The sequence below is a fragment of the Athalia rosae genome, chromosome 5 (genome assembly GCF_917208135.1).
Source record: "Athalia rosae chromosome 5, iyAthRosa1.1, whole genome shotgun sequence".
Lineage (NCBI taxonomy): Eukaryota > Metazoa > Arthropoda > Insecta > Hymenoptera > Athaliidae > Athalia > Athalia rosae.
The window spans coordinates 4,919,168-4,937,306 of NC_064030.1; the positions used below are offsets into that span (position 1 = coordinate 4,919,168).

At 42.8% G+C, this 18,139-nt stretch overlaps 1 protein-coding gene across 2 annotated transcripts in view; it reads left to right on the forward strand.

Moving 5' to 3' along the window:
• Nucleotides 1-18,139, forward strand: part of LOC105689182 (ubiquitin carboxyl-terminal hydrolase 48-like) — a 50,529-nt gene that overhangs the window by 14,021 nt on the left and 18,369 nt on the right. For both annotated transcript variants that reach the window (XM_012406022.3, XM_048655281.1), the window contains 4 exons: nt 5,710-5,817; nt 7,866-7,972; nt 16,344-16,474; nt 17,405-17,527. In XM_012406022.3, coding sequence (XP_012261445.2) covers nt 5,710-5,817; nt 7,866-7,972; nt 16,344-16,474; nt 17,405-17,527 — 469 coding nt within the window. The remainder of the gene's footprint in view (nt 1-5,709; nt 5,818-7,865; nt 7,973-16,343; nt 16,475-17,404; nt 17,528-18,139) is intronic.

Here is an 18,139-nt window from a genome sequence, read left to right on the forward strand (position 1 = left end):
ATTACAGTTCCCATGTTCCGAGTGCGGTTATACATATTAACAAACAATTATGATGTTAATTGCACCGTTCGTAAATCATTACAATTTATTTGAACGTTCGAATACCGTAAAGATGTCCATAAAAATTTATAATACCTACGTTTCCCAAACCGTAACGAAATTTGAATGAAAAATTACAGTTGCAGGATTCGAAAAATTATTGGACAAATCTACAGCTACGAATCTATCGCATCCAAGTCGTTGCCATCCTTCGTTTATCCTTGATGAGAGAAAAAAAATAAAAAAAAAAAGCTTCACCGTATATACCATATTGGGTATATTTGCGTTCGCGGTTTACAAATTAGCTCGTTTCTCCCGTTATACGACGTCGCCCGATCGCATGGAACAATATGTGACGGTTGAGTGAAAGAATAAAGAAAAATAATCAATTCCAGATATATCCCAACGTATATAATATGACGAATATTTTCACATTATGTGATGCTATTCGATCGAGGTGAATTCCCCATTAAAACCAATCGAACTATTCTACCTGTCAGACATTTCCTGTCGTACACGCGACCGGTAGTCAGGATATAAGTCTGACGGAATGGCGCGTATAGCTGCGGGAGATAACGTTGATTTCGAGATAGCTATATAGCCTATGTACGTACGACGTACATGGAAGAGCTTGTATTATCGGAGTGTACGACGTATGCGTGTGCGTACATCATTGCGAGCGGCAAAAACAGCAGTCGTCACATTCAGTCATTGCGGTTGAGATCTTATTATTTGAAGCTGGCCCATAATATCCTGTTCTATGCACGACCGACGACGGTGACAGCCCTTAACTAACCGCGACGAGTCGCGCGCATATATAATCCGCGGTTATTGGATACCTGAAGAAATAAAAATAGAGATAAAACGCCGCTTGTATAACAACGGCCTAATAAGCGCGCCTCGCTCGCAAACCCGTACACGGAATATGAAGGGATAAAAATAATACGGTGCTCTGATTCGAACAGACCACTCGTACCGTGTGTGAAATTTCGAATTTTCCCATGAATTTTTGGTGTAAAATGAAAAAGAAGGAAAAAAAAAATGTAAATCGGTTGAAAAGACAAAAAACTAATAATAATGATGATGAAATAAAAAAATTTAATATTCAGCGCACAATGGCTATTCATAAAGAAAAGACCTTCTGGATTCGGTATATGTACGTATATATGTATAGCTAATATATTTCTCCCTGATTTTTTCTTTTTTTTTTCCGTTTTTTTTCCGTTTTTTTTCGCTGCTCGATATTAGCAGGAACAAACCGCCCTACAAACGACACGATTATTTGACCGTAGGGGTTCGCCAATGTTTCTCCCCCGCGGTTTTCCTTCTCTCTTTTCATTTCGCCGTCTCTTTTTCCTTCGCAGTTTCCTCACTCTCTTACTCTCCTCGGTAGGCTCTGCAGAAATAAATCTTATGTTTTCGCGTATAAGCGACCTTTTAATATCACCATCGCTGATTTACGACCCCCGGCAGAATATACACGGGCCATGCATCTATGCGCCGTCGACTGCCCTCTTCAGCGCTTTCCTAACCGGGACGAAAAATACTGTACGGTATACGCGACCGGGACCCAAACTGAAACTATATCTCCACCACCGACACACGTTCCACTATCTTTTCTCTGCGATATTTGTCTTCCTATCTCCACATTATACGAGCATCGAAGTATCCGGAGATTTTGGAGTAGAATATTTTATTAAATTTATCAAGTTCGAATCGCTTGATCGCAATGAATCGCCTTTCTTTCTGGAGTACACAGACGTCCTTCGATGTCCTTGCATACGTACAATATTTCAACGAATTTCGATTGCAAGCAATAATGCAATCTAGGGTAAAAGTAGGATGATCGTTGGCGCTGCAGACTCATATCCTTGGTTGAAGGACTGGCTGTAAGGATGAGAAGAAAAGGGGGTTTCGAGGGGGATGAGATGACGACGGAGTGGCGAGGGACGCGGAGGTGCAAAGGGACGGTATAACCTTCCTCGGGGTTGCTGCAGCCTCCGGCTGGTCCATCGGCCCGACCCCCCGTGGGAGGAGAAGGAGGATTCGAAAGGGAGGAAGGGAGGGACCAAGGATTGGGGTTGTGCATCATTTTTCACGCACCACGGGGGTGGACGTTTTTGCTACCCCTGCCGCTGAGTATCCAGATAATGTCCTTAAAGACAGATATCTCTTACAACTACGCATTTAGCTAGCGACGTACGCGACTAATAGGCCGAATTCGTTTCTCGCGACTCCTTTTCCTCGTTTCTTCGTAGGGAATCGGTGGACCAAACGCGATACCTGCACGCCTATCTCTACACTTGTGTTCGACTATTTTATATCAACATCTGGCATGTGCACCTTTACCGTTGTAGTTTGGAAAAGTCATAACCTTGTTTCGCGAAAAAAAGACTAGGTTTTTTTTTTGTTTTCGGACGAAAGAACGGAAGAGGGAGATACTTGAAAAAAAAAAAAACATTAAGATTTGTACAGCCGCATGATGGTAGTTCCCACACTCGCGACTGTGTAACTGTCGACCGTTAAATTATTTATTCCCCCCGTTTACCAACAATTACGTATACAGTTGTGATATATTCGTATATACACGGGATATTCGATATATCATGCTTTGATTTGCACGAACGAATTTAAGTACCTTGAATCCTACTTCTCTCGGTATATTTATTGTACGTGGGCGCGATTCGTGAAATCGCAAATGCAACTACTCTACGTACTATTTTTTATAATATATTTATATTTGTGTATTGCATTATCGTACGTATGATACGCGTTTAAGTTTTTAGATTTACGCCATAAATTGAGTTCCTACCTACCGTACCTACTTTCACTAAAATAAAATCCATAAAAAAAACGAACGGAAAAAAGAAGCATTATACTATAATACAAATGTCTTACCAAGTGTATCGGATCCTATCGATCCGCCCGTTCAATTTCATATCGATTCCCACACGCAATAATTCTGAATACCTATTTTTAAGTAAGTTTGGTCCGAATGTCTTTCCACAGTTGATTTCTCAACGAAACAAACTCGTTAATTACGCAATTATTTACAGGCGAACAAAAATCGACGCATGCAATAATTGCACAGTTCCGCTACCGAAGTCTGTTGTGGGTATACTGTAGACTAGCATTGCGCCTCATTGTGTTGTTACTTTGGCTTCATTGCCCTATTGCCAGCTGCACTACAAATTTTCCTTTACATGTTTCCAAGGATTTCTCGGATCTGTGAACTAGATCGATCTATCCATCGAAATGATCGGGTTATCACTGGTCTTCGATTCTGACATCCAAAAAAATGAGATATCTCGATTGATACGACGGATTCGTGTTTCTAAGATCAAGATACATGAGAATAGCATAGGAAACCCCGAAGAAACAAGTGATGATTTTCGACCCTAAAATTTTTATTTTTTAAAATTGATTGTAGGACACTTTCTAACGTAAACTCGTTCACTGTCCAGAATTTTTTTTCCTATTATTTTTGTAATTCAAGTATAAAATCAAAAAATGACATGCTCTTTTTTTGACTTAAAATTGAAGTTGAGTCGGAGAGCCCGAGCTTAGCTGGAGTCAGGTAGCCAGCAGCGTAGCGCTTTGTTGTGAGACGTCACCTTGGGGGCTGAGCAGAGGTGACGCCCCACAACAAACCGCGCGACCGTGGCTACCTGACTCCAGCTAAGCTCGGGTTCGCTGGTGAATTGAGAAATTCGAATATTTCGACGCATGCATGGGGATTGCGACGAATCAAAGTGGGTCGACGACTAAATCCGATCGATATGTCTTGTAATTTTTCTGCTCCCAACAGCGAATAATTGATGATTACTTGATCGATTGCACGAGTAGATGATTTTGGCTTTCAGATTTGAATTCCTGAGCTGTATTATGTGAGATTACCCTTGAAAAGCCAAAAAAAAAATCTATTTTTGGGCCAAAAGTAAAGTAGTATAAAAATTGATTGTATTACACTTTTCTTACGTATTTTGACCTCAGGAATCCGAATCTGAAAGAAAAATTGATCTATCTCTAAAATTGACCGAGTTATCGCCAATTTTCAGCTTTTTGGGGTCAAAAATAAAAAATTGATTTTTTAGTCCATCCTATTGTAATTTGAGCTCAGGAATCCGAATCCGAAGGAAAAATTGATCTATCGGCAAAAATGACCGAGTTATCCCCATCTTTTCGCATTTTTTGGTACAAATTTGAGGATATCTCGAAGGGAAAAAATCGTAGCTCAATTTGGACAACGGATTCGTGTTCCTGAGGTCAAAATACATTAGAAAAGTGCCATACGATCAATTTAAAAAAATAAAAATTTTTTGTCAAAATTTGAGATTTTTCCAAGGGGTACCCCTTACGATTTTTTCAAATTTTGGCCAAAAATTTTTATTTTTTAAAATTGATCGTATAGCACTTTTCTTATGTATTTTGACCTCAGGAACACGAATCCGTTGTCCAAATTGAGCTACGATTTTTTCCCTTCGAGATATCCTCAAATTTGTACCAAAAAATGCGATAATTCGGCGATAACTCGGTCATTTTTGCAGATAGATCAATTTCACTTTTGGATTCGGATTCCTGAGCTCAAATTACATTAGGATAGATTAAAAAATGAATTTTTTATTTTTGACCCCAAAAAGCTGAAAATTGGCGATAACTGGGTCAATTTTAGAAATAGATCAATTTTTCTTTCAGATTCGGATTCCTGAGGTCAAAATACGTAAGAAAAGTGTAATACAATTAATTTTTAAACTGCTTTACTTTTGGCCCAAAAATCGATTTTTTTTTTGGCTTTGCAAGGGTAATCTCACATAATACTGCTCAGGAATACGAATCTGCTCACTGTATCATTTATACGTCGAAATGAACGAGTTATATTGCCGCTTTGTCGCTCCGGAAAGCAGAAAAAATTAATATATCTCGATTAAAAGAATGCAGATGATATGATGAATGAAAAAAAAAAGGAGAAAGTCTATTTGAAATTCCAAACTGAGCGATATAGGGTGAGGTGTGAGGGTTACGATTGATACGGACGTTTTAATACAGAGAAAAAATATATTCGAGTTCCGTTGGGTGTGTTTGTCACGGGATAACTCGTCCGTCGGTCTGCATCAGAAACGTCGGTGAAACAGCAAGGTATTAATTATACGAAGCTTGTTCAAACACACGAACAGCCAGGCAACCCCTTATTACGGAAAACCACCCTTTCTCACACCCCCAACGGCGTTTCTCCTCTCCTTTTATTTTTCACGTTTCATTTTTATTTAATAATTTTTTTTTTTTCTGTATCATCATTATTATCATTATTCCCTCTTTTTTTCATCAGTTCTACCGACGCTTTGTTTAACTTTTGTGGCTGAATATTTCCATTCGTTACAAAATTGTCCCCTAGAGATATCGTACGTATGTGTACACATGTGTGCTGCAGCTAACATGGATAAAAAAAAAATTCAACGACGCAGAAACTCCGCCAAATTACTCGTCGACGACCGTACGAAAGATGTTTCGCAGCGAACTGTGAATATTGTATAATAAGTTACGAGACTCCCACGTTCGTTCGTATAAGGGGACATTATTCGATGCAAAATTGAAATTCGTTGTCCCTCTATTCCGAATCCCTCGCAGTCAAGTCTCGCAACTTTTTTTCTTTCTATTTCACAACTGTTTCAGGTACGCGGAAATCTATCCGAGGACGCCACCGCAGGGGATACAAAATTCCGTATTACTTTGCGAACCGCATAAGGGGCTACTTTATCATCCGAACGGCATAAACGAACAGTGAGTATTTACCGGATGTTTAATTTACGGATAAATTGACGATTTTATGCGACGCCGATGCACCGCTTCACCTATAACTTATACAAGTATACCCACGGTGTAGCTGGAAGTTGGCGTCCTCCGCAAGAGGCGATGGATCCGCGGGACAATTTAATGCCCAAAAAATGTAGACGCGGCCATATTTGATTTATACGAGACTCGCGATATTTCAAAGAAACCGTTCGATACCTCAGACAACGTAAGAAATTGAATTGAATTTCAAATTATTTATCGAAGCTCGACGAAAGCCGTTAGGGATATTTTTACAAATCGTATATATCGCAACGTGTACGTACAACCGGTGGTAAAGCCGCACCGTTTGATTGTAGAGAAAAATTATAAGGGTGCGGAAAAATTTACCCGGGGAATTCGCCTCTCTCGCAACTGTATATAGATTGGAAATACTTTGCATGGGGTATTTTCTTAAGAGAGACAGACGCACTGTATTATAAAGTAAAAGCACCAAGTTTCTACCCCACCGTAGCGCTTCTCGGTTGATGGATACGCACTGGTGTCACTCGCACGCCCTCGGGGGCAACCCCTGACCATTATACCCAAGCCATTGTCCACTATCGGACTAAGATAGCGACGGCCAAGTCGCCCGCGTTCTCGACAACTTCAACCGAACAACGTTAAAAAATCATTTCTCTAACGCCCCACCGAACACACGTATATATATATATATATACTTTTAGAAACTTTATTGTATGTGATACATATATACGCACACGCGCGGGATAACTTATTATACTCCCTACTACGGTTTTTAAACGCACTTTTGGACTGTTTGGGGTGCGCTATTTTTCATTTTTTTAAATTTCTGGAATCCAAACGATTCGAATAAATTATATAAAACGAGAGTCCCGAATCCCAAGACCGTTCGAGGTATAATTCTTTCATTGGATGTTTTTTTTTTTTGTTCATCGAGTACAAAAAACCGCGCAGGTAAATCCGTGAGCGTGATTTTTTTTCTTTCGTTCTGATTTTTTCAAACTCTCGATCACGTCGGCTACAGTTTCGCAAATTTGATTATTCCCCACCGACCGCGGTTGCAGTACAAAGTGTGTGTAGGGTTTGTTATAGATTGCGATTTCATTCTCCCGGGTGGGTGCATTTAACGTATAGATCGATAATGTTTAAATTAACAACTTTTTGCTACTCATCATTCAACCGTTAGGCAAATATGCGGCAATACGCTCGTCAAGCGTTTTTATCGAGGGAAAAATTCAAATTAGACCGCGAAATGCGCGACGGCATATTGCGCTGAATTGAAATTAATGTCGCAGAACTAATTATTAAAGAAAATATAAATGTACGTGGTACACGTACACCGTGAAACACGAAATAGTTTCACGTGTACGTACATTCGTTCGCGGACTCTGTGTGCTAGGGTATCGTTAGCCTATAACCCTGTTGTTATTATTATTATTATTTGTTTATGCATATCAGGTGAAAATCGCATGTCGTGTAACATTGTTTTCAGTTGGCGGTATATAATATTATCGTAACACGCGTCGAACGATCCGTCTTACATACCGTGGATCGCTTCGCCTTTCGTATTGTTCTGTAAATTTGTATTTGAGGTGAACGTTGGCTGGTACGTATTTTATACACAGTATAGGTAGCTAGAAGAGTATCGGGCGTGAGCGTTCAGTTTCTCTCCGCTTCGTTTGTTAGAAATAATTCAGTGAATTCAAAGTTAAAATCCACGCTTCCACGGGCAGATGGCTTCGATCTCTAAAGCAAAAACGAGAACGCCTCGTCCGTCTCTGGTGTACAAGAAATTTCTAATTTGCGGTATAATTAAGGAGGGGTGAGTGGCAAAAACTCCTCTAACCTCGATCTAAACTAAACTGTAAACTAGGAAAATTGAGAATTCCTCAACAGGGTAAATTCCTGCGCTTTGTAACGCAATATTTATACACTCCTCCTGCTCCTGCAATTCGCGTTTGCGAATAAAACTGGAGAAAAATAAAACTGATTATCTTTATCGAAATTTTGTTTAACAGATTTACCGTCGTCACCGCCGAAGAGTGGACGAAATTGACGCAACATTATCAAGTGGACAACGTTATCACTCTGAAGAAAAAAGGCGATCAGATATTGTCCATCCCCGGTAAGTTTTGTATCTTGTAAAAACAAAAATTCTTATTTCACATCAGTGATATCATTCGACGGCAGTGTACGCGTGTAATCTATATCTGATATTCGCACTGCAAACCCGCGGTATAGTTTCATGGAAATTTAATTGCTTTCCAATAATTTCGAAATAAGCGATTGTTCGTGCAGCGGTAGTTACCCGCGGCAATCGTAAATCTAAAATTCTACGCCGCGTATGTGCGATTATTTTATTTCTCAACAGCCTCAAATTTTCATACAAATATATAAGAGCCTCGAATCATCGGATTAAAATATACGGTGATATCGTGCAGGAATTATGAATAATTTCGCCTTGTGATATTCATTTACGGGGAAAATCAGATCGTCGAGTTTTTCGCAGGTTGAAGCAAGTAAATGACTCTGTTTCTGCTCAGAACGATCGAATGAATCGGCAAGAGTGGAACGGCAGAGGGGCGGGAGGTAGGGAGAGGCAGAGTTCGGTCCTCCCCTCGATCGTTGAAAATATGTCCCGCTAGCAATGCTGCGCTGCAACGCGAGCGATGAATTAACATATCACTAGAACGTTAGAATCCCACAGAATTAACATATCAATTTGTCCAAAAGTTTCGTCCGTATATACACGCCGGGGATAACTAATGACTTTTGTATTCCGGGCTTTTCGATCTTATCGGCAATTAATTTCAGGCTAATTCAAGTGTCATTATGTAAATACCGGTCTAGATTGTTACGTACCTTGACTCTAGGCGTAGTTGTGTGTGGTATATACCGTAGCGCATATTTAGATGTGTGTATATATATATTGTACGATCTTCCATGTACTCTTACAGTATTTCGTACATGCCACGGTCAGGGTCTATAAAGTACGTGTACACTTACATAGGCCGGTGACGTAGCCGCGGGATAATGCCAAAAGACATTAACCATCATTTCCATAAAGTCCTCGTCAGACACGGTGACAATTTAAGCGCCCCTACCCTCCGCGAAGGATCACAGAGAGAAAGAGAGAGAAGAATAGAGTCTCGTTATAATTAAGAAGTATCTTAAAAATTAACCTACAGAAAAACCCGACAGCCCGAAAACCAGCGGGGTATATAAGAGAAAGCGAGGGGCAAACGACCCCGGAAGATAGAAGACCGACATTAGGCTCTCTGAGTTATACCGTCGAATCGGACGATTAAAACGATTATGCAGCTCCAAGCGACCGTGAATCCCTTCCTAGACTCATTTCGCTCACGCTTTTTGGAAATATTATATATCGTCGTAATTCTGAAGAATCTCGACTCACGCGTCGTTCGCTTTTACCCGCCAGATTCGTCTGCCGGGTTAAAGTCATCTCTCTCTCCCTCTACTTCTCCGTCTCTCTAGAGTTTGCGGAAGACCATCTATTTTACAAGCGTTCCCTGCAGGCCATTCCACGATTGTGTATTACATGCATGTGTTATGATATAATGCGCAATACACCGGAGAGAAGAATGAGAACCTACTAGAAGCCCTCCAACCCTTTTACTCAAGTAAATGTAGTACGCCCGGTATAATTTGTCATTTTTGAAGACAAAACATCAAGAGTTAATTCTGCAACGTTACGTTACGTTACTCTGTATATGTATACAGTCTCGGTAGAGATATCGCGACGTGCCCCCCGCTGCAATTCGATTGTCCTATTTTTGCTACTTTGGGCAATCAACTGTAGCTTTCGCAGAATTTAAAGCACGTCCAACAATCTCCGTTACCGAGTTCCAAAGTTCATCAATTCCGCTCTTCAAACTCCGTCCGTACATTTAATAGATTGATTGGTCAGCTCCGGTCTTATATGCGCACGACGTAGATATACATGGCGTAACTTCCATCTATATAATCTATACACGCGTCTTCGATCAAAATTGAATTCGCGTTAGCAAAAATGACGCGAGATATATTAAAAGAAGCACAAGTTTCATTCATAACTCCGGGAGTCACCCCATGAATGAAAGATTAATGTTCGATCGCGATATCAGCCCAAAGCAATACTGGCCCCGACAGATTTCCTTTGACTTTTTTTTACTCCTCCGCGTTCGTTCTTTTTCATGCACCGTAGGTATAACCCATACAAGGCGGCCTTCGAATTCCCTTTAGGGCGTTGGACGCGTCCTACGGATGTATGCGAAATTAACTCTATACGGTTAGCGAAACGCGACAACTTCGCGATCCGCGATTCGCTTTTGAATTTTACCGTGAAATATGTCTTCAGAATTTCTCATTGAATTTTTATCAACTGTATACCGCCACCGATCCGTGGATCGCCTGTATCACGTTATTTGCGGTAAGACCTTTGCGAGAGATGGTGATTTTTTTAACCCTAGCCACGACTTCTGTTTAAGATCTCAAAGTTCTCGAATATACATGTATTCGTCGCTTTGGGAGAACGAGATATCTACCTCACCGAGAAGAAGATCATTTTAGAATAATTATTTCGCTAACGAACATCTTGAAATACCACAACAAAGTCTATTCGTAATCCTCTTATAGGTTTCGAACAGATCTCTAACGCTGTAAATCAAAACTCGAAATACCCTCGGAATTAGCGAGTATGCTTCGCGTGCCGAACGCGTAGTCTTTGAAAAAAAAAAATAAAATAAAAGAAACGGAAATAAAAATAATTTACTTGGTGAATCTTACGGAGTTTTAGTTTTAGAGCTTTCTAATTAGCTCGACTCTCTCGCTCGTACTTCCATATCTAATCTAAATTGAGCTCTACGAAGCATCGGGAAGGTCCGGTGCAGAAGAACGGTCTTTAGCGGTGTATGCGGGGTGAACCACCACCTCTTTTCCCTCGGAAAACGATAGATATAAACGTTGCAGGACAATTTCACAGGAGCAAATTAGTACCTTCTCTACCGACCCCTTATCCCGTACGGGAGAAATCCCATTCTCCTCCCTTCTCCCTCCTCCCTCCTCCCTCCTTCCACCTTTCCGCTATTCCCTTTGCCCTTTCCTCTTCCACTCACGGGGATGTCGGAGTTTCCAGATCGGACAGCGGGGGGTAGCTTTCGGCTGGGATTAAATGGTGCGTTCGGATGACCGATGCTCGACTTGGGGTGCGTGCTGCTTGTGTTGGAACAGGCTATGGACGGGGTGGAGAGAATAAGATAAAACAAGGATAAAACGTGCTTAAGGGACTTTGAAAAAAACGCGACTTCTTCCTACGCACTCGGTTTGGATCTCCGAGTGTAACGTGGATAGAAATTTCCTTCGCAATCGTCACTCTCTACCTTTTACTTGTTTTTTTTTCTTTTTGTTTTTTTTGTCGATTCTCTTTTAAAACCGTAAGATGCCTCGCGATTGTTAATACGAACATTTTTTTTTTGGTCCAAAGTATAGTTGGAGTTGTTTACCGGATATTTTCTAATTTTAATACCTCCGAAGTGGAGCATTAACGTATTGTTCAGGTTTCAATATATCCACAGCTGGTGGTAGAATGTGGATAATATCCGAGCTCCGTTAACGGATTATTTATTTATTTATTTTTTGTTCCGTACTGTGCGAAAGATCCAACGGCAGCAGCGGGAGCAATCAAGTGTTATGGGTATACGCTGAGGAACTGCATTATTACTTAGGAAGCAGTTAAACCCTTTCTGGGTATCCGGTCTTAACTCGTTGCCACAATCGGTTACCCGAATGGTTATAACTATGATAAAAACTCGGGAGGAAGCTGCAAGGAATGATTCCTTGACCGACCGCGTTTCCTGGAAAGTACCAAAGACCCGAGAACCGAATTCGATACGTTTCAAACGATGATCGTAACGCAGCGCGCAACCAGCTCGTCGTCCTCAAACACCTTGTGAATTTCAATACGATATCCCGCGCGACCTTATTTCACTCGGAGAACTTCGAACGATCAATTTACGCGTAAGATATTTTTTTTTACAAAGATTCTTAACGATCATTCGATTCGATTCCTCAGCTTGATTGCGATCTCGTCATCGTCGTTATTGAATAAGGGGCGCTGCGATCTTTGTTTTTTTTTATTTTTTTTTTTCTCGTTTTCTTCGTCGAGAAGCCAGTTTACTTTAACCCCCGAGATGACAGGGCGGCGTGTTCCCCCGTTCCGACTGTCGTTGAGATCTTCCGACACGCCATAAGAGAATATTGCCGGGGTTAAACATCCCATTGTCTTGTCCGTCTTTGCGCTTGATTTTTTGCAGTATTTGTCAATTCGGCGTTAGCCTATCGCGTCCGCATTTGAATTGCAAAGTATACACCGTCGTCGTTCGGCATCTACGGTGCCGACGTTCGGTGGTGGTCCAGCTGAATTTATCCTCCAACTCCACCCGGGGTATCCTGTACCAACCAACTTCGCCTCGAAAACACATCGTCGAACGTTTACCCGACGGCAATGCGGCGGATCACCTCGCGAAACTTTGCAGAGCCAACCGACTCTTTCCACGGCTATCTCCAACGGCACTTCGTGTCTCTTCCCCACTGAAAATGGAGATGTTCCAACTTAAGGGGTAACCGAAGATCTCCGATCGAGATATACTCCCGCAGGGAATCGCCCCGTCCCGGCTTTTGTCCATTTTCACGGAGAAATCGTCTCCTACCCCCGCCGTCGCCGAATCCGATTCGAAAAATTCTTCAGACTTCAATTTTCGTCGAAGATTATCACGTGTGCCTTAATTGACGGCTGTTATTGACTCGAGAAAATTCGCGATGAATTGAATTACGGCGTAGCGGTTACAAGGTATTGACACAGGTTGCAGAGGACGTAGCTGTAACGTCACAAAATTACCGCGAGCGGTGAGTGGAAGCCGGTAGATGCGCGGAGCAAACAGACAATTTAGCTTATTTTAAGGGTAACCCAACTTAGTCTAACCCTGCCTGACCTGACCTAACTTCACCGCGCCAGTACCAGGGCGAACCTCGCGAGACCAAAAAAATTAGGGGCTGCGTTTTGGTGACTGATACGAACCTGCTAACGAGTCTGCCGGCTTAGGGGGTGGTCCTCGTCCAGTTAACGCCGACGCGCGTTACTCATCTTGAAATCCACCGAACTTCAGCCACCCCGTCGATAATTACGTTAGACTTTTCTGAACTTTGCCATTTGCCTCTGCAACGCGTGATCGAAAAATTAGATTTTAACGAACGATTTCCATTAAATTTGCAAAATTGAAATTTCCAAACAGCGCGTTAGAGAATCGTCGAAGAGTAATATGAAAATAGCGACACTTAGCTAATGCATAAATTTATTATAGTTGTCCTCAGCACTTGGGGCGGTAACAAATTTCGCGGACTGACCACCCTGTCGCGGCGACGTGGACGCGGGGGGAGGTAGCCTCGCAACGCCCATGGTCTGAGGGGCAAGAGCTAAATCTCGCCTGACCGCATCCTAGAGCCAAACTAATCTACAAATTTGTGTTCTAAATCTAAACGCCATCCGAATATTAATCCCTTACCGAGGTGTTTTGCGATACAGAAATTAGGACTCCGCCTTCTATACGCAATAGCGTTGGGGCACCGTGCAGTCGTGATACAGAAATGAATTGCTCGCTATTTGATTTGTGCTCCGAAGCGCACGATCTCGAGACCGTTACGCTATTTATGCGGACAAAGTTTGACCCCGTAGGACGATGATCCGTATCACGTGCTCTCGTGTCAGAGTTTGCAGTTCGACGATCATGTATGCATGCGTTATACTTTCTTTTCTTTTTTTTTTCTACGTGCAGCGAGATAAAAATCTATGTACAGAATCTGCGGACTCGGGTTCAGGTTTTCAAAGATCGGCACCGTTGGCGGAGAATTTTTCACGTGTATAGAGGTATATGAACAACGTATATGTACTCGAAATACCATCGTGTTCTAGGACTCCGAACTCGTCATCCGGGCCCCGAGGCATTTGGAGACAATTCTGGCCTGTCTACCCGTGACGCGATCGTTTTTTTTTTTTTTTTTCTTTCGTTTCGACGGTCTTCCTCTCTTTTCATCTCGATCTATCTTTCTTTCTACTCCTCTCTCCTTCCATCGGCTCGAAACACCCTTCGCACTAATTCTCCCGAGGATTTTCAGAGTCCACCGACCGTTCGTTCGTCTGGCCGTCTCTCCGTCTGCCCGTCTGTCTCGTTGTCTGTCCACTTTTTGATTTATTATTCCTAATTAGTTTCTCAAGATTATGTGAAAATCCAGAGCTTGTACCGTATTAAAAAGCAGACGCGAAGTGTACACACATGTGACGAGAGGCCTGAAATCATTCGGCGAAGAGAATCGATACCCATTCTTTGTGTGTTCGACTGAAATGATTCGAGATAAATAGTCAAAATTTTTACCTATAATTCCTCGCGACTCGAGTTATAACAGATAGAACAGAGGATGAAGGGCGCCCCGCGATTGCCCCTCAATTTTCTAACGGCGCAACGTAATGCGGAACTTTGCTAGTTTTACTTATTGTTTCCCGAATTTCCCTCCGGCTGTTTTCCCGCTCGCTGTGGTATATGTATACACGACGTGTATGTATATCGTAGGAATCAAATCCAAGAGCGTCAAAAGCGTCGGGTAAACTTTGTCTCGGAAAAGTTTTTGCACTTCCCTTTTATGGTTTGACTGCCGTTCGGATGGCACTTTAGGGAAATACATCGGGTCGGGCTCCGCTACGGGCCTATTGTACTATACGTGTATATCCACCTTCGGTTTCGATGCCTTTACTCCTAGAACTGAAACTCCTCGGTTCACCAATAACCGCTGTTTAGATTGCCCCCCGTCTCTTTTAAAGTAGGCGAGAACGACGTGCGAATGTGCAAAGAAACGAAGAGGAGAAATAGAGAAGCGCGTACACAGAGAGCTAGATGAACAGACGCGTAGACGCGCGCTCCTACGGACGACGGAGGGAAGCTGTTTGTTCATTTTCAAGTGTCTATTCTTCGAAACTATATATATTTACTGGCATAACACTTCCGAGAATATCGTACCGGGTGCTTTTACGCAACCCTTGCTCTCTAGGTAAAATTATCTCTTAGTTCTAACTCGCTCCCCGTATTATACGTTACTCTATCGGTGTGTATACGGATGTTATACTCGAGTGCGACTCCTGAGTTGAAACGAGCAATCATATACCCACTATAGACTCGATCTCACGTTATTACAAGGAACATTCCATCGCTTGAATTATCGTTCTATGGATGCGAAACGACCTGGCAATAATCGTGTAAGGGTGGTAATTGAGTGCCGGTGGTTCGATCGCGTTACGCCGCGCAACCCCCCGTTGACGACGGAGTCCTCGTTGTCCGGAGACGTTTCGAGTCGGAATCGAATAATCGCCGCTCGCACCCCCGCGTTTGACGAGGAGAGAGCGGACCGCGCGGGTCCGCGGCGGAAATCGGAGATCGGGAAACGGTTGAGATCGGGGTTGCCGGGCCCCCTTATTAGCTTAGATTCGCCGTATTTCTCGGCCTCGTGATTCTCGTATCTCGTCGTCCTATCCGATATCGGTGTGGCATAGTAATTAGGGTGGAAAGGAGCCCGAAACGGACGGTACACATTCGAATGCGTTCTCTCGCTGCCCCCCCCCCATCCCCTCGCCTTCCTTATATTCGCCCGGATCTCACCCCTTTTAACGTTTCGTCCATTTGCAATTTCCCCGGGCGGGTCTAGAAACGCGATCGTCCGACGCTGACTTCCACCCCCACAATACGTGGAAAACTGTCTGAACATGACGTAACACTCGAGCCTCGCGCTAGCGTAGCCAAAGTTGAAGCGGTTTTTGTCGTGTCCAGCCGGTAACAATGGTCGTTTCTTACTACCCGGTCACCCTATATTATTAATTACCGTATTAATCACCACCATAAGCAATCTATTATACATGGATAAGAGCTTGGCCGACGGCAGGGAGAGTAGGTAGACGATTTGGACGTTAACATCGACGTGGGTGTGCACATCGGGTAGATGTGCTCTCGACGTTGGCTAGCCTTAACTCGACTCAGGGCGTTGATGAAATCTGGGATATGAAACTGTAGGGAAGGGTCCGGCATCCCGCGGAGGGTGAGAATGGGTCAGCGGCCGACCTTCCTAGGGTGATTACTGTATTTGACGCCGTTTACCCAACGGAAAATCTGACTCTTTGTCACGTTACTTCCAGAGTTACGGCAAAAAAGTAAGAGCTACGGATAGCGGAGAGGGGAGCCAATCTAGGAACTTGGAATCTGAAAATAAAAACGAATCATCGTCGATAATGCGAGTGAAAAAAAATCGGTAAATCTTCCGACGTAGACGAAAAATAATAATTTGGAAGTATTGTACTGAATTACCAGAAAAAATTGTTTAATGTTGCCCTTGTCCGAAATATTCGATCATAGTTTCATTCGGCTAATATTAATTGCATCGTTTGTTTTCCGATTTTTCAGATCCCTGCGCAGTGTGTATGTTAGCGAGGGTGGAGCAGGAGCGTTTGGAAAGTTTGAAGTACGAAAGGGCGTCGATTTACGTGAAATGGGTAGACGAGAGCGAGGACGGGAAAACAGAAGATGATTCCGAGGTGAGTTTCAGTCGTCGTTATCATTCATGTCAATATCGCATTCTGCGGTTTATCGTCCGAACTGATCGCATCGAAAAGAAGTCGAGGAATTTGACGAATTTCACCGAGTTTGAGAGTAACAGGTTTCGAAGTGATTTTCGATACCTTTTGTCGCGATTTAATCAAGCGAATAATCAAGGAGAAACAGCGCCGGAGTCTCGTTCCCGCGATTTCGCGGACCCAATAAGACGAATCTCTACCTGCAAATAATAATATCGGTCCTATTATTTCACGTTATGTGGTATATAAAATGAAATGCTGCAGCGTGCGTGCCGTGATGTTTAAATATATTTGAGTGCGTGCGATGAATTTTAATGGCGATATGTCGAGTCATGCGGTGGCATCGGGGAGAGGATCGGTAGGGACTCTCGCTGCATCGAAAGTATGTAGGAACCAGAAGGAACCGCATCATCCCAACCAAGAAAAGGAAACCAAAGCGAACCATCAGATTGATGGTGGGTGATAACGAAATTGGTTCCATCTCTTTCACAATAATAATTATTATTACATCTCTGAGTGGCCGACGACTTAGCTCGACCTGGAACACCTGCTTCGTGTTACCGGACGACTCTTTAAGTAGCGTCTGCGCTATCCGGTCCTTCCGTCGACGAAGAAACTCGGAGACTGATGCATCGGCCTTCCGAGAATGTACGCTAAATTCAGCCGAACGACGCCTCCCTCCCTTCGAATAATTCGGAAGCCGTACTTCCGCATTTATTTTCAACATTCACTTCCTCTCATTTTTACTTTTGTCAATTTTCGAGCAATCGACTCGTTATCCGGTGCAGATCTCAGGTCATAGCGGACGTAAAATTGTAAGATTGAATAATCGTATTCATGGTTCGGACGACAGGCTGTGAATTTTCGAACAATTTATTTGTTTCCTTACAGATTTCTGCTAAAAGACCAAAGATCCAATCTCAAGTGCGACCGTCAAGGACGCGAAGAAAAATCAAAGGGTCACACGAGCTGAAAGTCTCATCCGAAGTCACGCTGATGGAATTGAAGATACGGGTAAGTGTTTCGATGCGGATAGGAAAAGATGACGATGTTCGGTGATCGATCAGTTTTTTGTTTTTTTTTGTCCCTCGCGATTTTTTTTTCCGTTTTGTTAGGGATATGAGAAGCTCCTCCTTCTTTGCGGCGAGTTCACTAAGTCTTCGCACCATTATATTCTTATATCCTGGCCGGTGGTTCACTGAGGCAAGAGTAGTTAAATATATTATAGTTGGGGCTGGTTAGCATATACGCGAGCCTCGAAGTGTGCTTAAACTATTAAGAGTATTATTTATATTACGAGGTCGGGACCATCTCGCGGGGCCTAAAGCAAAAAACCAAAGAAGCATAAACCTTGCGCTAATAACAGGCCTCGCGGAGTCCACCAAACCACTCCACTCCACTTCACTTCACTTCACTCCACTCGACTTCGTTTTACTTCGCATCTTCGGCTCTCCGTTTCCTCTCCGTCTATACCTATACCCACCTATAAACTTACCTCTCGTTCGCAATTCTATATTTTATTTTACTTCTCTATTTATATTTCCCTTCCTCGTGTTGTACCGCGAGGATAACGTCGTTCCTTTATTCGAGACCCTCCCGTACCTATTCCGCGTCAGGATCACCGCG